Here is a 20419-nt window from a genome sequence, read left to right on the forward strand (position 1 = left end):
GATGGATGGATAGATACAGGGTGGATGGGGATAGAGAGATGGGGGGTGTACGGGGATAGATGGGGGGTGGATGAGGATAGATAAAGGGGGCTGTATGGGGGTGGGTGGATAGATAGATAGAGGGGGTGGATGCAGATAGATACAGGGTGGATGGGGATAGATGGGCAGGTGGGCAGGGAAGAGATCAATGGATTGATGGCTATATAGATAGACTGTCCCCGGACACCTGGGTTCTACACCACCTTCCCCACACCCCCTCCAGTGGAAATCGGGCTACCATGGGAAGGCCCCAGACTGCCCCACCACGACTGGTCACTGCAGAAGGGGCATGGATTGGGGGTGACGGGTGCTGTTTGGGGGGTGACGGGTGCTGTTTGGGGGTGCCCCTCCCCCACTTCCTAGAGTCCCCCCTCGGTGTGACATCCCCCCAGCGGCGAATGGGGTGGGTATGGAGGCCCTAAATTAATCCCCCCAGCACTCCCCACATACCCCTCCTCCATTCCCTGCCCTGTGTACCCCACTCAGTTCCAGTCCCCCAAACATGCTGGGCCCCCCCAAATCTCCCCCAAGCTGCTGATCCCCCTGAACCCTGAAATCTCCCCCACAGCCATCAAAAGAGATCTGACCCCTCCTTAAAGTGGGGTGCAGGGCACAGCTATCTATAGCCAGGAATGGGGGGAGGGTGAGGGGGGCACGGAGTTAGCTGTGCTCAGGAGATGAGGGCGTTGGGGGGTGAGTGGGGGCAGGGAGGGGGCGCACAACTGGCTAGAGTGGGGGGGTGAAAGGGCAAGAGGTGGGGTGCTGGGGGTAGGGCAGGGAGGTGGGGGTGCACAACTGTCTGGAGTTAGGGTGCTGCGGGGAGGTGGGCAGGGAAGTGGGGGGGTGCACAGCTATCTAGAGTTGTATTTTCTCATATATATATATATATATAATATATATAAACAGCACAAACATCTACATTCATCCTGGGGTCCCCCTGCCAGCCCCCCCACATGAGGGGACATGGCAGGGGTGGGACGGGACAGGCGTCTTCTCCTCACGACGCCCCCTGCTGGGGGAGAGACCTGGGCGGGGTGGAGAGAGAGAAAGATGGGGAGGGGTCATTAATAAGAGCACATACAGCGAGCGCCGCATCATAGATGCTTCCCCGCCCCCGCTCTTCACTCACTGGGGCTCTATCCCGGCTCTGGGAGGGGAGCAGGGTGTAGTGGTCAGAGTGGGGGGGGGGGGTGGGGGGGGGGGCTGGGAGCCCGGACTCCTGGGTTCTCTCCCCGGCTCTGGGGCGGGTGGGGAGTGGGGGTGCAGTGGGTCAGAACCAGTTCCTGCTATGAAATACAGGATGCTAAAGCAATTATAAGGCAATCCCCCACCCGGCGTGCCATTTCCCTTCCTCGGGGGGTCCATCTGGGTCCAGATTGAGTCTGCTAACCCCTCCTGCACTCTGCAGCGGGCACCCCCAATTATAACAACCCAGCAGAGGGCACGAGATCCCTGACTAAACAGCTCTCCCCAGAAGCGGCCGCATCTGAGTGCCGGGCACCCTGTATAAAGAGCCCCTGCGCCCCACGGCAGAGATGGCTGCATCTCAGCCTCTCCTGCCATTTTGATGTCCTTCCGCTCTCCAGGTGGCCCCACTCCGCTCAGTGATCTCTGCCCACACACCGCTGTTCTCATGGGGGAGGGCACGGCCCGATGCCCGGGGAAGGGACTTGGAGCAGGAGTGAGGATCTGTGGGGTTTCTGGTGCCTGGCCCCAAGAATCAGGCCGACGCGGGGTCAAGATACAAAACAGCCATGGTCCCACCCCAGCGCAGTGGGTCTCCTAGATATCAGCTCACACCATGGCCCCTGAGGGTCCGAGCCGGTAAATTCACGGATTGCCGCAGGCCACGAGCCGCTGCTTTGCCTTCGCCTGGCCGTTGAGACATGAACGGAATAGCTGGCGGCTGTTACGAGACTCTTAACGTGACCCAATACAGCAGGGACAAGAGTGACGTGAAGCAAACACGGTGAGCGGGGTGTAAGGGGAACATATTGTAACCGTGGGGCTTAACCGCCGGGGAGAGGCTGTTGCGTTCAGACTGAAGTGAGAAAGATGGCTCTACCTTGCCTTGTCACCACAGCTAGGCGGGGAGAGGCGGTGAATAAAAGGAAGTGAAACCATTACAGGGACGCCCGATCGGAACGGAGCAATCAGCAGCGTCACCGACCCATCAGGGCCCAAATCGGTTCAGCGGGAGGTCCCGAGCTCCTGCCGAGGTCAGGAGAAAAGACGACTGGCAGGACGTATAGGGAACAGAGTGTCACAGTTAGCCGTGGAGGGTGAGGGAGAAGAGTTGGAAGGCCCCGGAGGCGACGGGCGGCTGGCACACAAAGAACAATGTGGCCTGACCCAGCGCCTCCGGCGAGGGGGGTCGCACGAAGGGGCTGGAAGACGCTGGCTGCAGCTGCGAGGACGCCTCGGCCCCCTGGTTGCATGGCCTCTCGCTTCAGCTGGGCGTCTCTAATCTTCACGGGGCCTGGCCCAGACCAGCACCTCCAAGAAGAGGAACCGGCTTGGGGCACCCAGCCGGGCCCCTTCCTGAAAGCCTGAAAATGAGCAGACTGTGTCCCTGACTCCTGCAGGGAACAGTAACTGAGCGGGTGGGTCCTCGTAGGGCCTAAGACGCGTCGTGTCTCGTCTGCCCGCAGAAGCCGGGCCAATCAAAGATGTTCCCCACCCCCCTCGTCTTGTCTGTCTAGTATCCTGAGGCCGACACGGGCACCTGTGGCCCCTCCCACTTTCAGGGCGCTCCCTGGTATCAAAAGGGTAGAGAACCACTGCTCTGACCCCCAATATATTACAGTAGCTTTTGTCCACGCGGCCCACAGAGATCAAGGTGCATTTTACCGAGGGTTGTGTAGATAATGGGCAAGGGATAGAAACGTGGCTAGACACCAGGTACAAATCTCTGACGACTGTGGACAGCAGAGGCAGACAGCCTCGGGATAAAATCTTAGGGTACAAAGGACACGAATTTGGGGGAGGTTTGCACCCATAGGAACAGCCTAAGGTTCACAGATCTCTATCTGCAGAAGAGGCCACGCTGCTGGTTGTCCGCCCGGATCGACGGAGCTCTGTCTGTCTGTATTTGTGCCCATTTGATCTTCGACCAGCGTTTCTGGAGCGGAGAGTTTGCTGCTCAAAGCTGCAGGTAACCCCGGGCTGGGAGAGGTGGCCAGCCTACTGGGGAACTGAAAATGACCAGGACAAGTTGGAGAACGGGGCTGAATGCAACAGGAGGCCATTCACAGCGAGCCGAGCGTCGGGGGCATCGCCGGCTAACGGGTGGGATGGCTGAAGAGGATCTCGAGCTTAGAGCAGCTCACAGATTGAAGGAGAGCCCGCCACAGGATGTGGCCACAAAAACGCCTAAGGTCGTTCTGGGTGTATTAGCAGGAGCGTCGTACGTCAAACACGGGCAGGAGGGTCGTTGTCCTGATGGTCTCAGCCCCGCAGATGAGCGTCTGTCATCGGTGTTCAATCCAAGGCCTTTTGACCGCGGGCTGAAAGGTCGGTTGCAACACATGGGTTGGACACCCTCCTCTTTTTCAGTAGCGAGATGCCTTGGGAAGCAACTTAACACGACGACAGATCTGTGCTATGGAGCGGAAAACGCTAACGCAGACAAAACACCGGAGCGCTACGAAATCTCAATCACGTCTGGGACATTCGCCTCCTCTGCAAATAGAATCTTTGTTCTAGACAGTGGCTTGGTTCCTGGATGCTGTTTGACCTGAAGCTGGGTAGCTAATTAATCAGGACGTGTAGGTGTCAGTACACGCGCTTTAAAGAGTGTCCCGGCGTCCCTGGGAAGGTCCTTGTTCTGGAGCGGGTGCTGCTCGAGATTGCGGGAAAGTTGCTCCCAAACGGAACAAGTTCCTCTTGACTGGGAAACATCCCACCAGGCTTAACGGTTTCTTACGGCCTCGCAAGCTCTAGGTGAGGATAAGTCACCACTGGAAGAATTTCCCAAGGCTCGTGGTGGATTCTCCATCCTGGGCAATTTTAAAATCAAGATCTAAAAGATCTGGTCTAGGAATTATTTGGAGGAAGTCCTGTGTGATACAGGAGGTCAGACTAGATAATCCCGATGGTCCCTTCTGAGAATCTGTAGCAGACCTAAAGAAGCACCAGTTTATGATGTAATCCATTGGAACTCCTCGCCTCATGATTTTTTTGCGTGAGGTTTTAGGAGAAGTCAGTATAGAGCCAGGGAAGGAGGAGAAAGGCCATAGGTGCGACACAGGAGGACAGAGTCGATGACTCTATTAATATAACTCATGGAGAAGTAGGTTAAATGGTTGACTACAGATCCAATGGGAACACGACCTTTATGTCTTCTGTTTAGATCTGGATTCTTTTTCCTCGATTGTGTTAGCAACACCAGATTTCATAAGCAACTGGCACAAGCGAGGGACTATTCTAAACAAAGTCACCTTCCCAAGCTGGCGACGGAGGATAAGTGTTATTTGATTCTGGAAATGTGGAGGGGTAGATCGACCAACTGTCTGGTTTATGTTATGCCAAATCATAGCGCGACACCATTTTTGCATCCTTCTATCTTGCACGCTTCATGGCTGTTGTTATGCACAGCTAATAAAACTCCATACAGTTAAATTCAACGCTCGAGTCCTTTTTTTTAGTGAAGCAATCGAAATGGAAAGTCCTTGAGAAAGGCGAGACACGGAATTCGTTAATATGGGATTTGGCAGAATTTGATTTTTTTAATATAATTTTGATGGACAATATTGATGGTTATTTTTAAGCATTTTTTTTTTATTTTTACCTATTTAAATTTTCACTACTGTGCAAAATGATGGGTTTTAAGCAATTTTTCAAACCAATGTAAACCTTCACAGCTAAAATGATGGGTTTTAAGCATTGGTATTTTTTACTTGTATTGATTGCGATTTTAGCAGCGGTGCCCAAGAATGGGTGTCAAGCAATTTTTCTATCTTCATGGATTTAAATTTTCACGGCTCTGCACAATTACAGGTTTTAAGCACTTTTCTTATTTTTACCAATTTAAATTTTCACCATCAGACTGATGGGTTTTAATCTTTTCACTGATGTAAATTTTCACAGTGGTGCACAATTATGGGCTTTAAGCACATTTTGTATTTTTCCTAATTTAAATTTTCACCGTTAAAATTGCGGGTTAAGCATTTTTTTCAATTTTCATCCATTTAAATGTTCGTAGCTGTGCAAAACTACGGGCTTTAAGAACTTTTTTTTTTAACTGATTTCAATTTTCACAGTTGAAATTATGGGTTTGAAGCACTTTTTCCACTTTTACCCATTTCTCTTGCTTTGCCCATGTATACATTTTGATTCTTGATGGACATATTTTGTTTGTTTGTTCGGCGCGGTGACATTTACGGGGGCAAATCGGACCCTTCCCAGTTTGCTTATAGATTCAGGGATTTCAAGGCCAGAATCGTCCAGTGTGAATATCGACCCTGAACTCCTGTATCACCCAAGCCACAGAACGGACGCCAAATAATTCCTAGAATTGATCTTTTAGAACTAGGCTGACCAGACAGCGAGTGTGAAAACTTGGGACGGGGATGGGGGGTAATAGGCACCTATATAAGAAAAAAAACCCAAAATCAGGACTGTCCCTATAAAATCGGGACATCTGGTCACCCTAGTTAGAATGTCCCAGCTTGACTGAAAAATCGCCTGTGATGGACAATCCACCGTGACCCTTGGTCACATTGTTCCAACGGTGAATTACACCCGCCGTTAAAAACGGACACCTGATTTCCAGGCTGAATTTGTCCAGCTTCATCTTCCAGCCACTGGATTGCGTTCGACCTTTGAGGGCCAGACGGGAGAGCCCGTTATTAGATATTTGTTCCCCCGGGAGACAGGATCAATTCACCCCTTCACCTTCCCTTTGTTCAGCCGAACAGCGGGAGAGCCTGGCGTCTCTCGCTCTCAGGGACTGAATCATTCTCGCGGTTCTTCTCTGAGCCCTTCCCCGATTGATCCACGTGCTCCTTGAACTGCGAGCACCAGACCCGGACCCAGGATCCCAGCCGTTGTCGCACCAGGGCCAGATCCGGAGACCAAATCAGCTCTCTGCTCCCACTCGAGAGTCGCCTGTTTATACACCCCAACATCGCCCTAGTTCTTTTGGCCCCGCGACCCCCACGCTCCCCAAATCCAGCGTCGCTGCTTCCCAGGATAGACTCCCCCGAAGTCTGTAAGTCCGGCCTGCATCCACACAACGCAACCCCCCTCCCTGCACCCCAGGTTAACTCACCCGCCTACATCTGGTTGGAGAAGGAAGTGGGGGCGGCCTGGCCGTACCCCCCCTGCTGGGCATAGGGGTCGGGCTGCCCGTAGCCCTGCTGGTTATACTCCGGCTGGTAGCCGCCTTGCTGGCCGTACGAATCCTGCTGCACGTAGCCAGAGCCCTGGTTGTAGGAGTCGGCGTAGGTGTCCGGAGCCGGCTGCTTCTCCGGGACGGCGGGCGGGTACTTGGCGAAGGGGGCGCTCCAACCCGTCTCCTTAAACACGAACCAGAGATTCCCCGTCCACAGCACCAGGTTCAGGAAGCCAAAGACCTGGGTGGCGGGGGAGGCCGAGAGAGGGAAGGAAGGGTGAATGCACAGCAGGGAGGGGGTCCCCTCTAGGGGGCGCCAGTTCCCATCCAGCCCCAGAGCAGGGACTGGCTGGCTCAGGGGGCGGGGAATGGGGCAGGAGCCTGTCCCCTCCAGGGGGCGCCGGCTCCCCCCAGGGCTCTGGCTGGCTGGGGAAGGGTCTCACCACAGAAGTGTTGAGCCCCGAGATGACGGGGTCCTTCAGCTCTTTGCACGTGTTCCCCTCTTTCTTGCAGACCTCCAGCCCCTCGATCACGTTGTCGGGGTCCGTGGCCAGCTTGACGTCAGAGAGACCCTTGGCCCAGGCGCACGAGCTCACCAGCCACATGAAGGCGAAGACAGCGGTGACGACGAAATCCTGGGTGGAGAGCGGGGTTAGCCCCCGGCCCGGCCTCCCACATCCAGTCCCTCCTGCCCCGCCCCCAGCCCCGCCCCCTGCAGCACAGCTCCGCCCCCGGGCCCCGCCCCCAGCAGACCAGCCCCTCCTGCCCCGCCCCCCACAGTACAGCTCCTCCTGCCCCACCTCTACCACGCCCCTGCAGCACAGCCCCGCCCGCCCCCAGCCCTGCCCCCTGCACGGCCCCTCGCAGCACAGCCCCTCCTGCCCCGCCCCCTGCAGCACAACCCCGCCCCCTGCTCTGCCCCAGCCCAGCCCCTGCCCGGCCCCACCCCGCTCCTGCCCTGACCCCTACCCCACCCCTGCCCGGCCCCCTGCAGCACAGCGCCCCCTAGTGTCTGGCCCTGACTGCCCAGCCCCGCCCCGCCCCCTTCCCCACGGCGCTCCCCAGCGCACGGCCCTGCCTGCCCGGGGAAAGCGCCCCCTGCCCAGAGCGCCCCCGCCCAGCTCCCCGCTCTCTGTGCACCCCACACTCACGATCATGGGGCCCTTGTTGTTCTCCCGGTACTTGTTCTCCATGAAGAGGTAGACGACCACGGCAGCCAGCGAGTACAGGAAGGCGAAGACGGCGATGGTGACGAAGAATTCGGCGGAGGAGGAATAATCCCCAATGAGGAACACCTTCTCCACCTCGGTCCCCTTGCAGGCTGGGACGTCGAAATAGACCTGGTGGAGTCTTGAGGGAGAGGATTGGAGGGGAGATGAGGCAGGGGGCTCAGTCATAGAGAAGGTCCCAATCCGTATCCTGTACATATAGCCCAGACCTCCCAGGAATAGACCCCACTGTCAACCCTGACCGCTTATGCAAAGACAAAGGCAGTCTGTAGACAGAATACAGCCCCGGTCTGTGTAGGAGGCGTCAGTTCATATACAGCAAATATCGACCAGTTTTGTATAGCAGATGCCAGTCAATATGCTGGATATACAGCCCAGACCTCCCAGGAATACCACCCAATGTCAATCATGACAACTAACAAAAGACAAAGACTGTCTGTATACAGAATACTGCCCAGTCTGTGTAGGAAATGCCGGGCCATATATGGACCAGGTCTGTGTAGGAAATGCCGGGCCATATATGGACCAGGTCTGTGTAGGAGGTGCTGGGCCATATATTTCTTATATATAGCCCAGACCTCCAGGAATAGGGCCCAATGTCACCCTGACCCACTAACACAAAGACAAAGGCTGTCTGTTTACAGAATACAGCCCCATCTGTGTAGGAGGTACCAGTCCGTGTATAGTAACTATGGACCAGGGCTGCGTAGGAGATGCTGGTCCATATATTGTGCATATATAGCCCAGACCTCCTAGGAATAGCACACAATGTCAACCCTGATAAGGGCAGACTGTATACAGAATACTGCCTGGCCTGTGTAGTGGTGCCGGTCCATATATGGGATATACATACCAGATCTGTATAAGTGATGCCAGTTCATACACTGTATGTACAGCCCGGACCTCCCAGGAATAGCGACCCTTATGAATCCTGATTGTAACTCAAAACTGAGAGCAAGCCATGCAAAAAATACAGCCCTGGTCTGTACAGAAGAACCACATCATATATTCTAGAAATACAGCCCGGGCTTCCCAGAGGCAGAGCCCCGTGCGCATCCTGATTTCTACCTGAAACTCAAGGGCAGGAGTCTGCACACAGAATACAGCCTCACTCTGTGTAGGAGGCACCAAGCCAAATACCATATATACAGCCCAGTCTGCCAAGGAGATGCTGGTCCATATACTATAAATACATCCCCAGCCTCCCCGGAATAGTGTCTAGCATAAATCCTGATGCCTATCTTAAAGACAAAGGTCATCTGTATGCAGAATACAGCCCTGGGCTGTATAGGCGGTGTCGGTCAATATACTGAATATATAGCCCAGGCTTTCCAGGAATAGTTCCAAGTGTTAATCCTGACTGCAAAGTCAGTCAAGGGCAGTCTGTATGTAGAATACAGCCTGGCAATCAGGTGTCAGTTATTAATGGTGAGCGTAATTCACCATCGGAACAATTGACCAAGGAGATGCTGGTCCATATACTGTGAAGAAAGCCCCAGCCTGTACAGGAGGTGCCAGCTGATATGCTGAATATACAGCCCAGGCCTCTATGAGCCAAAGTCAGTGTGAATCTCAGCTGCTGTCCCATCCCAGTCCTTACCCATCAAAAGTCTCCAGGTCCCTATGCAGCGTAACAGCCCACCGGCCGGTCCATATGCAGTATAACGCCCAGCTCACCTGAATGGGTAGCCAAACTCCACTTCAATGTTCAGGTCGCTCTCGCTTTTATTCACACACTCAACGCTGAGGCGAAATTCCCCGCTGTAGGTCCCGCAGGTGGCGAATGCAAAGATAGCAAAGAGCTGTGGGGTGAGATGGGGCGGGTGAGACCACAGGGGGCGCTGCGGGGCGTGGGGCAGGAGCACCGGCTGTGGGGGGAGCTCCCGGCTACTCTGGCCTCTCCCAGTGGGGGTCGCTGTGGAGAGCGGGGTAGGAGCACCAGCTGGTACCAGGATTAATAACCCCGCCTCGGGGAGGGGGAGGCGGGTGGAGCGGAGAGGAATTGTGGGTAATTATAGAGGGTTAGCTGGGTCCCGCCCCCTCTAATCCCCCCGAGTGCTGGGACGAGATAAGAACCTGTCTGACCCAATTGTCCATCTGTCTGCATCGGCCGCACTCCTCCGTCCCCCGCCCCCCCACGCACTGGAAGTGGAAAGGGGGGGATACTGCGGATGGGCCCGTGCGGACATTCTGGGGGGCAGATACCAGGCTGGCTGGGCCCGTGGGTCTGGTATGGGGAGACGGCAGGTTGGATGGGCCCGTGGGTCTGATCCGGGGGCAAATGGCTCCAGAACGAGCAGGGTGCATGGGCCCTGGAATCGTTCCCCAACCAGCTGGATAAATGGGTCCATAATACGGCAGAAATGTCAAGCGAATGGGTCTGGAATCACTCCACAATCAGCAGGGTGGGGAGGGCCAGGAGCTGCTCGAGAACCAGCGGGGGGGGCCGGGGGGTGAGGGGGTGAGGGAGCCACTTCAGAACAGGCAGGGGGTGGGGAGGTGGGAACTGCTCCATAACCGGGGGGGGGGGGTCAGGAGCCGCTCCAGAACTGGCAGGGTAGGGTAGGGGGTCTGGAACCGCTCCAGAACCAGTAGGGTAGGATAGGAGTCTGGAACTGCTCCAGAACTGGCAGGGTAGGGTAGGGGGTCTGGAACTGCTCCAGAACTGGTAGGGTAGGGGGTCTGGAACCGCTCCAGAACCAGTAGGGTAGGATAGGAGTCTGGAACTGCTCCAGAACTGGTAGGGTAGGGGGTCTGGAACCGCTCCAGAACCAGTAGGGTAGGGTAGGGGGTCTGGAACCACTCCAGAACCAGTAGGGTAGGATAGGAGTCTGGAACTGCTCCAGAACTGGCAGGATTAGGGATCTGCAATCTCATTCTGTCTCTGAGTCTGTCTCTGGTCTCCCCAAATCTGATGGGGGAAACAGGATCTGATAACCAGTTCTTCCTGCACCAACTTCCTCCAATCCTACAGCCCCTCCCACGCCGACTGGCTCTGTAGGGGGGGCAGGGAACGGGTGCGGGGCCTGTCCCCTCTAGGGGGCACTGGCTCCAAGGCCTAGGCCAGCTCCGAGGCAGTACAGATGGGACCCCCCAACTTCAGGGTCCTGGGGAGCCAGTTTGGGGGACTCACCCATTCCAGCAGTTTCAGAAACCCCAGCGGTTCCTTCAGCATCCGGAATTGTCCCCCAGCCACGACCTGTCAATCAAGGTGGAGAGAGAGGGGGATGGGGCAGGGGGAGGGGTGATATTAAAATATCTGATATTCCATCTGTTCCTGACCCCCCTCCCAGAGCCAGGGAGAGAACCCAGGAGTCCTGGCTCCCAGCCCCCTCTGCTCTAACCACCAGCCCCCACTCCCCTCCCAGAGCTGGGGAGAGAACCCAGGAGTCCTGGCTCCCAGCCCCCCCCCACCGTCCACTCTAACCACTAGACCCCACTCCCCCTCCCAGAGCTGGGGAGAGAACCCAGGAGTCCTGGCTACCAGCCCCCCTGCTCTAACCACCAGCCCCCACTCCCCTCCCAGAGCTGGGGAGAGAACCCAGGAGTCCTGGCTCCCACGCCCCCTGCTCTAACCACTAGACTCCACTCCCCTCCCAGAGCCGGGGAGAGAACCCAGGAGTCCTGGCTCCCACGCCCCCTGCTCTAACCACTAGACTCCACTCCCCTCCCAGAGCCGGGGAGAGAACCCAGGAGTCCTGGCTCCCAGCCCCCCCTGCTCTAACCCACCAGACCCCACTCCCCTCCCAGAGCCGGGGAGAGAACCCAGGAGTCCTGGCCCCCAGCCCCCCCTGCTCTAACCACTAGACTCCACTCCCCTCCCAGAGCCGGGGAGAGAACCCAGGAGTCCTGGCTCCCAGCCCCCCCTGCTCTAACCCACCAGACCCCACTCCCCTCCCAGAGCCAGGGAGAGAACCCAGGAGTCCTGGCCCCCAGCCCCCCCTGCTCTAACCACTAGACTCCCCTCCCCTCCCAGAGCCGGGGAGAGACCCCAGCACAAGACGGTTATTGAAGATCACAACTTCCTACTAGGAAAAGCCCTGCAGGAGATACCTCCCCCAAACACATCCCCACAGCCCCCCAAACCCTTCCCTGCCCCCAGACTCACTGCCCCCCCATCAACAGGAACCCCCCCTTCTCCTCCCACTGTCGCTGGGGTCTACGTTAACCCCCAATTAATAAACAACCCCCTTGATAGCTGCATCCCCTCAACCCCCCCGCCTGACGCATCCCCCCCACCAGCCCCCCAACCCTGGTGGGAGAAGCTTCTGCCCCCACCCGTTCATAAACTGCCCCCCAATTACCCTGACCCCCCCCCCATTTCTGGCATTATACTTCCCATTCTGACCCCCCCCCCCAGCTTGCTGGTGGGGATAAATATTCCCGAGCCAGACTCGCCCCCTGGCAATCAGCCCCCCCCCAAATTATCTGCCCCCCCCCCATTGCTCCAGCCAGCAGGCGGCCGGGGAATGCACCATCCAGCCGCAGCAGCTGGTGGGAGAAGATTCTCGAGCCCCCCCCCCCATTGATAACGGGCCCTCCCCACGCGTGAGCCCCACATTCCCCCCCCGCCCCCCCCGCCCCTGACCGTCATGGCAATGAATCCACTGCAGCAATTCAGCCATCTTCCCTCCCCGCCCCCGCCCCTGCTGCAAAGGGAGGGGGGCTATCTGTGGTTCCCCCCTCCCCCCATACACCCCCCCACTCCAAAATAGCCGGTCCCCTCCCCCCTCCAGCCCATTTGAACCCTCCCCCTTGCATCAGTCTCAGATCCCCCCCCCATTTGCAGCACGGAAATATCCTAGCGCCTGACCCCCCCGCCATTGCAATCTGCCTGGAGCCAGTCTGTGCCCCCCCCATGCATCAATTTCAGATCTCCCCCCCCCCCCATCCGCAGCTGGGAAATCTCCTAACCCCCCACCCCATTATAATCTCATAGATTCGAGCCCATCTGTGCCCCCCCCAGCATCAATCTCAGCTTCGCCCCCCCCATTTGCACCCCAGCCCGCCCCCCCCCCTTTGCAGGGCGTTGCATTTGAATGCAGCAGCTGCAAAAAAAAAAAAAAACACCACCACCAACAACAACCTGCTAGGCAGGGATTGGGGGCGCCTGGAGGGAGTGGGGTGCATCTCCAAGGGGGGGCCCCGCCCTGTGGGAAAAGCCCCCCCGGCCCCCGATTGCTGTCTATGGTGCTGGAGCCAGGTGCGTACCTGATTGAGGACTTCCATCTTGGAGCCGTCTGGAGCAAGGCGGGGGGGGGGGGGCAGAGCTAGATCCGGAACAGCCGGGAGGGGGGTGTAGGCGCAGGAGAGAAAAGCGGGGGGGGGTGTAGGGTGACGTCACGACGGGGGATGTCAGTGCCTGGCAGAGGGAGCGGGAGAGATGGAGGGTGGCAGGTTCAAATCCCAGAGCCGGAGGCTAGTGGTTAGAGCGGGGGGGCTGGGAGCCAGGACTCCTGGGTTCTCTCCCCGGCTCTGGGAGGGGAGTGGGGGCTGGTGGTTAGAGCAGGGGGGGCTGGGAGCCAGGACACCTGGGTTCTCTGCCTGGCTCTGGGAGGGGAGTGGGGGCTGGTGGGTTAGAGCAGGGGGGCTGGGAGCCAGGACTCCTGGGTTCTACTGGGGGGCAGGGGCTTTGGCCTGGCTTAGCTCCCTGTCTAGGCATCTGGGGTTGATGTGACCGCTGTCCTGCTCCCCTACCCTGATACCCTGTGATGAGGGGTTCTCCCTCCAACCCCCCCTGCCCGATTTCTCCCTGGGGGCAGCCCCCCCATATTCTCTTGGGGCAGGAGAGCAGAGACACCTCTTCTGCCCCAGAGAATTCATTTAAGGGCCATAGGTCTGACAGCACCCCAACTCCCCCCCCCAGTACAACTCATCTGGGGGGCTCTCCCTACTGGATGGGGCGGGGCTTCACTGAAGGGGGTGGAGCTGCATGAGTAACCAGCGTCCCTCGACCAATGGGGGTTTGAGGGTGAATCTCTCCCCCTGCTGGGTTATTTTCTCCTGCCCCCCCCCAAAGGATCGCGAGGGCCAGGACCCCACCCCAGCTGAGTCCTGAAGGCCGGAGGTCCCCTCCCTGGTCTCTCTCCTGCGCCAGGGTCAGATGGGAGCCGGCGCCCCCTAGAGGGGAAAGGCCCCAGGGCCCATTCCCCAACCCCCTGAGCCAGCCAGCTCCCTAGAGGCCCCCCGCCCTCCACTCACAGGCCCCTGGCCTTGCCCCAGCCCAGGGCCCCACCCATTCTCCCTTCCAGCCCGTCCCCTTGTCCTTCCCCTCTGCCTTGCCCCAGCCCTGACCCTCCCCTAGACCAACCCACAACCCTTGCCCCGCCCCAATGTGACTTACAGCCCCGCCCAAAGCTTTAGCTCCACCCCTTGCCCCCTCCCTGACCTATCACCTAGCCCTGCCCCTTGGCCACTTCCAGCCCCTCCCCTAGTCCCACCCATGCCCCTTGCCCTGGGGCCCTCACCTTCTCCCTGCTCCCCGCACCAGGCGAGCCCCACCCCCCCGCTCCTGCTCCCAGCCCCGCCACCTACCTCCAGGGGTGAGGGGCAGTAGTAGGGTCAGCGCTTGGCCCGGTGCCCTCCCAGCCCCACATCAGGGTGGGGTGGGACACAGACCCAGGGACCTCCCACACCAGCTGGTAGAGCCCAGGGTCCCCCACCTGAATGAATGAAAACGTGAAGGAAGGAATGCAGGAGAAAACACAGGGGCAGGAGGGAAGAGCGAAGACGCGAGCGAGCAAAGAAACGAACGGGAGGACCGAGGGATGAACGGAAAGAACAAAGAATGACAAAAAGCCAGAAGACTGGAAAGAGGGGGAAAAAACGAACCAAGAAATAAACAAAAAAACGAGAAACTGGCCAAATGGAAGGATGGGAGAAATGAATGAACGCAGGAACGAATAATAACGCTAATGGATGAGTGACCAGAGCGAAGAAATAAACAAATGAAAACAGGAACGAAGGAGAGAAAAGAGGGACGAACAGAAAGAAGGAATAAATGAACGAAGGAACAAATAGGAGAAGCGAGGGAGAAATGGAAAGAACAAAGAAACGAACGAAGAAATGGATGAGAAAACCGACGTATGACTGGAAAGAGCAGAGAGATAAGTGAGTGAAAACGTGAACGAAGGAATGAAGAGAACAGAGGGACAAATGGAAAGGGAAGAAATGACCGAAGCAACGAAAGAGAGACCCGATGAACGAATGGAAAGAGGGAAGAAATGAATGAAAGAAAAAATGAAGGAAGGAATGAGACAACCGACGGACGAATAGAAAGAACAAAGAAATGAACGAATCAAAGAGAAAAGGAGGAACAAATGAATGAAACAAGAAACGAGAGAGCGAACAAAACCACGAAAGAAAGAACAAACCAGCGGGGAAAGGAAGAGTGAAGGAGACAAGCAACAAAGAAATCAAAAAGGAATGAACAGAGAAGGGAAGAGCAGGAGGAAGAAAACCAGGGAGAATGCATTAAAAACGGACAGAAGTGGGGGAGAGATTGAAAGAGTGAACCCAGGCACCCAGGCCAAACCCCAGGGTGTCCAAACCGTGAAGGAGGGGCAGGAAAATGTGGCAGCTGGACAGAAGGGGGGGCTTTGTGGGGAGCACTGCCCAGCTGATAGGAGGCGGGGTGAACCCAAGCCCCACTCCAGCTCTGACCTCCGACAGCCAGGGTGTGAATCCAGGTGTCCGGGCTGAACCCCAGTTTGGGGACCCGCAGTTTGAGGGAGCTGTGCCCGCGCAGAGTTATGTGCGGCTGTTCCTAACCGCCCTGCCCCAGAGGCAGCTGCATCGTAGACTCATAGGACTGGAAGGAACCTTGAGAGGTCGTCTAGTCCAGTCCCGTGCACTCATGGCAGGACCAAGCACCACCTAGACCATCCCTGACAGGTGTTTGTCCAACCTGCTCTTCAAAATCCCCAATGTTGGAGATTCCACATCCTCCCTGGGCGATTTATTCCAGTGTTTAACCACCCTGACAGTTAGGAACTTTTTCCTAATGTCCAACCTAAACCGCCCTTGCTGCAATTTAAACCCATTGCTTCTTGTCCGATCCTCAGACATTAAGAAAAACAATGTATCTCCATCCTCCTTGTAACGACCTTTTATGTACTTGAAAACTGTTCTCATGTCCCCTCTCAGGCTTCTCTTCTCCAGACTAAACAAACCCCGTTTTTTCAATCTTCCCTCTATAGGTTATAGACCTTTATCATTTTTGTTGCTCATCTCTGGACTTTCTCCAAGTTGTCCACATCTTTCCTCAAATGTGGTGCCCAGAACAGGACACAATCCTCCAGCTGAGACCGTATCAGCGCGGAGCAGAGCGGGAGAATGACTTCTCGTGTCTTGCTCACAACACTCCTGCTAATACAGCCCAGAAGGATGTTCGCTTTTTTTGCAACAGCGTCACACTGTTGACTCATATTTAGCTTGTGATCCACTATGACCCCCAGACCCCGTCCTGCAGGACTCCTTCCTAGGCAGTCATTGCCCATTGTGTGTGTGAGACTGATTGTTCCTTCCGAAGTGGAGTACTTTGCATTTGTCCTTATTGAATTTCATCCTATTTACTTCAGACCATTTCTCCAGTTTGTCCAGATCATTTTGAATTTTAATCCTGTCCTCCAAAGCGCTTGCCACCCCTCCCAGCTTGGTATCGTCTGTAAACTTTATCAGTGTACTCTCTACGCCGTTATCCAAATCATGGATGAAGATATTGAACAGAACCGGACCTAGAACCGATCTCTGTGGGACCCCACTCGTTATGTCCTTCCAGCCTGACTGTGAACCCCTGATAACTACCCTCTGGGAACGGTTTTCCAACCAGTTTGTCACCCACCTTATAGTAGCTCCATCGAGGTTGCTTTTCCCTAGTTTGTTTAGGAGAAGGTCATGCGAGACAGTATCAACAGCTTTACTAAAGTCTATACCACGTCTACCGCTTCCCCCTGTCCACATGGCTTGTTACGATGTCAAAGAAAGCCATCAGGTTGGTTTGACATGATTTGTTCCTGACAAATCCATGCGACTGTTACTTATCACCTCATTATCTTCTAGATGTTTGCAAAGCAATTGCTTAATTATTTGCTCCATTATCTTTTCTGGTACAGTGAAGCTGACTGGTCCGTAATTCTCGGGTTGTCCTTATTCCCCTTTTTAGAGCTGGACACTAGATTTGCCCTTTTCCGGTCTTCTGGAATCTCTCCCGTCTCCCAGGACTTCTCAAAGGTCGTGGCCAATGGCTCAGCCATCTCCTCAGGCAGCTCCGTGAGGATTCGAGGATGCATTTCATCAGGCCCTGGTGGCGTGAAGACATCTGACGTGTCTAAGCTATTGTTAACTTGTTCTTTCCCTATTTTAGCCTCTGATCCTACCTCGTTTTCGCAGGCATTCACTACGTTAGCCAGCCGCTCGCCACCGGGACAGAGAAGTCATTAAGCACCTCGGTCATTTCCACATTTTCTGTTATTGTTTACCCCCCACCCGGCATATCAGGTCCTCACCTATCCCTAGAGGCCAGGCTCTCCAGGTCTCCTCCCAGGGCATGGTCTCTTCATCGTACTCCCTGATTGGAGGGGGATCTTCATGTGCCATAAGCTCCTGTCGGAGCTCCACCTAGACAGACACAGACATCAGGAACCCAGGCATCCTAGCTTCCAGCCCCCCACCCCACTCTAAGCACTAGGCCCCCACGCCCCTCCTGCCTCCCTGTCCCCGCTGTCTAATCACTTGATCCCACTTATCCCCGCCCTACAGAGTACCCAAGAGTCCTGGCTCCCAGCCCGCTCCCCACAAGCGCCAGACCCCACCCACTCCCAGAGCAGGGAAAGATCCCAGGTGTCCTACCTCTCTGGCTTTTCTGTCAGTTGCTCAGCGAGCTGCAGAGAGGGAGGATGGTGAAATGCCACCAGTGAGGAGACACCACAGACCCCCCCACCCCACAGCCGCCCCCAGGGGTCAGGGATCCGGGGTCCACCTCAGCCGGCCCCACTCACCTTTCTTCAGCTCCAGGGAGATCTCGACCTGCTTTGCCAGCTTGGGGGCGGGAGTCAGACTTGCGCCCCTCCAGCCCGGGACCCTCCCTCTGCCCCCCCGATCCAACCCACAGATCCCACTGTCCCCCTCCTGGCTGGGACCAATAAGCCCACATCTCCCCCTTTCACCCCTGACAATCTGCACTTGCTCCATCTTTGAGAGCACAGCTAGGAGGGGTTAGCACCTGGTGTCTGACCGGTGAGGCCCGGAGCCCTGGCAAAGACCCCCCGGCTCAGCCCCCCCTGCCCAGTCTCCCACAGCACAGCACCCCCAAGCGCCCGGCCCTTCCTGCCAGGGGAGAGCACCTTCTGCTCAGTCCCCCGCCCCACTCCCTGCTCCACGGCGCCCCCAGCGCCCGGCACCGACTGCCAGGGGAGAGCGCCTTCTGCTCAGTTCCCCACCCCACTCCCTGCTCCACGGCGCCCCCAGCGCCCAGCACCGACTGCCAGGGGAGAGCGCCCCCTGCTCAGCCCCCCGCCCCACTCCCTGCTCCACGGCGCCCCCAGCGCCCGGCACCGACTGCCAGGGGAGAGCACCCCCTGCTCAGCCCCCCGCCCCACTCCGTGCTCCACAGCGCCCCCAGCGCCCAGCACCGACTGCCAGGGGAGAGCGCCCCCTGCTCAGCCCCCCGCCCCACTCCCTGCTCCACGGCGCCCCCAGCGCCCGGCACCGACTGCCAGGGGAGAGCACCCCCTGCTCAGCCCCCTGCCCCACTCCGTGCTCCACGGCGCCCCCAGCGCCCGGCACCGACTGCCAGGGGAGAGCGCCCCCTGCTCAGTCCCCCGCCCCACTCCCTGCTCCACGGCGCCCCCAGCGCCCGGCACCGACTGCCAGGGGAGAGCGCCCCCTGCTCAGTCCCCCGCCCCACTCCCTGCTCCACGGCGCCCCCAGCGCCCGGCACCGACTGCCAGGGGAGAGCGCCCCCTGCTCAGCCCCCCACCCCACTCCCTGCTCCACGGCGCCCCTCAGCGCCCGGCACCGACTGCCAGGGGAGAGCACCCCCTGCTCAGCCCCCCCGCCCCACTCCCTGCTCCACGGCGCCCCCAGCGCCCGGCACCGACTGCCAGGGGAGAGCGCCCCCCCCCGACGAGCTGTACCTTGGACAGCTCCTGCGTGTGGGGTGCTGTTCTGGAGCCGCTGTGGACTTTGTTCCGGAGCTGCGCTGCCAGGGGCGACAGGGGGCGACAGGGGGCTAGATGGGCACAGATTCATTCCCCCCATCCACACACTGACCCAAAGCGCCATACAACCACCCCACCCCGCGCTGACCCCAACCTCACCCCCCCGTACATCTTATCCCCCCGCCCCTCCTCCTCCCCAGAGGGTGCCAATTAGGGCAGTCTCAGAGCCAGGCACCCCCAGCTCATTAACCCCTTCCCGGCTCGACTCCCCCCGACTGTCTCAACAGGGGTTAGAGCGGGGTGGGGCAAAGGGGGGCTGGGAGCCAGGACTCCTGGGTTCTCTCTCGGCTCTGGAAGGGGAGTGGGGTCTAGTGGTTAGAGCAGGGGGGCTGAGGGGAGGCACTGGGAGTCAGCGTTTGCCTGTGCCACTGGTGGAGGGGACGAGACGGAAGGGATGGATTGGGGGGAACCGGGCCCTGCCCTGTTCAGCTCCTTCCGCCCTCAGCTCCTGCCCCTCCTCAACCCTCCAGCCCCACAACCAACCCCTCTGTCCCTTTCCCAGCCCCTTCCAGCAGCACCCCCTCTAGCCCCTCCCCCAGCTCTCAGCCCCGCCCCCAGCCCCACCCCTCTAGCCCCTCCCCCAGCTCTCAGCCCCGCCCCCAGCCCCACCCCTCTAGCCCCTCCCCCAGCTCCCATCCCCTTCCAGCAGCACCCCCTCTAGCCCCTCCCCCAGCTCTCAGCCCCGCCCCCAGCCCCACCCCTCTAGCCCCTCCCCCAGCTCTCAGCCCCGCCCCCAGCCCCACCCCTCTAGCCCCTCCCCCAGCTCTCAGCCCCGCCCCCAGCCCCACCCCTCTAGCCCCTCCCCCAGCTCCCATCCCCGCCCCCAGCCCCACCTCCTCTAGCCCCTCCCTCCTGCCCCTCCCCAAACCCCTCTAGCCCCTCCCCCAGCTCTCAGCCCCGCCCCAGTCCCACCCTCTAGCCCCTCCCCCAGCCCCTCTCCCTCCTGCCCCTCCCACACCCCTCTAGCCCCTCCCACAGCTCCCAGCCACGCCCCTTCCTGCCCCTCCCCCCGGCTCCTGCGGGCGCTGAAGCTCCTCCCCCGACAGGACCCGCCCCCGGTTCCGGCCTCGGCCTGTCGGCGGGCAAAAAACATCCCCGCCCCCGCCAGGCCTTTAAAGGCGCGGGTGACTTTACGGGCGGAGCATAGAGTTGCCGGGGAGGGCGAGGGAGAGAGCGTCGGCCGGAAGCAGGAACCATAGAGACGGGCGGGGCCCGCTGGGGGAAGAGAGTCGCGCCTAGAGGCCGGAGGATCATAGAGAGGCTGGAGGGCGAGGAATAGCCGCCTCCTCCCGCCCCTATGAACCGGAAGTTATGACCATAGAGATGCAGAAGCGCAAGCCGGAAAGAGGGAGCGTCGCCAGCAGCACGGCTGTGACTTGAGGACCATAGAAATGTAGGACGCGCACGCGAGAGAGCGTCGCCCGCCCGACCGGAAGTGGCGACCATCGAGCCTTAAGGGACAGAGCGTCTCCAGTGAAACCGGAAGCGCGGTGATCATAGTGACGCAGGGCGGGAGCGTCACCTCCTTTGGTCCTCCGAGGAGGGCTCCAGCGCCCCCTCCCCCACCCCAATTAGTGTAACCATTAGTGAGCCGGAAT

At 58.3% G+C, this 20419-nt stretch overlaps 1 protein-coding gene across 2 annotated transcripts; it reads right to left on the minus strand.

The window, feature by feature from the left end:
• Nucleotides 1-253: 253 nt before the first annotated feature.
• Nucleotides 254-12853, minus strand: SYP (synaptophysin). Of its 2 annotated transcripts, none has more exons than XM_054014813.1 (7): nt 12814-12853; nt 10736-10801; nt 9280-9404; nt 7525-7723; nt 6817-7008; nt 6311-6614; nt 254-1064 (listed from the first exon to the last, which is right to left on the minus strand). In XM_054014813.1, exons 1-6 carry the CDS (start codon nt 12829-12831, stop codon nt 6315-6317), a joined length of 900 nt encoding a protein of 299 aa, XP_053870788.1. In that variant the 5' UTR covers nt 12832-12853; the 3' UTR covers nt 254-1064; nt 6311-6314. The 2 variants fall into 2 exon arrangements, with proteins under 2 accessions (XP_053870788.1, XP_053870789.1); XM_054014814.1 differs by lacking the exon at nt 12814-12853 and adding an exon at nt 12689-12710.
• Between the last annotated feature and the right edge of the window lie 7566 nt (nt 12854-20419).

The sequence above is a fragment of the Malaclemys terrapin genome (assembly GCF_027887155.1).
Source record: "Malaclemys terrapin pileata isolate rMalTer1 chromosome 20 unlocalized genomic scaffold, rMalTer1.hap1 SUPER_20_unloc_1, whole genome shotgun sequence".
Classification (NCBI taxonomy): domain Eukaryota; kingdom Metazoa; phylum Chordata; order Testudines; family Emydidae; genus Malaclemys; species Malaclemys terrapin.

Coding starts and splice junctions, on each gene's coding strand:
- SYP (XM_054014813.1), bottom strand. Junction 7,009..7,524: donor ACAACAAGGGCCCCATGATC/GTGAGTGTGGGG, acceptor CTCTCCACCCAG/GATTTCGTCGTCACCGCTGT. Junction 6,615..6,816: donor CGGGGCTCAACACTTCTGTG/GTGAGACCCTTC, acceptor CCCGCCACCCAG/GTCTTTGGCTTCCTGAACCT.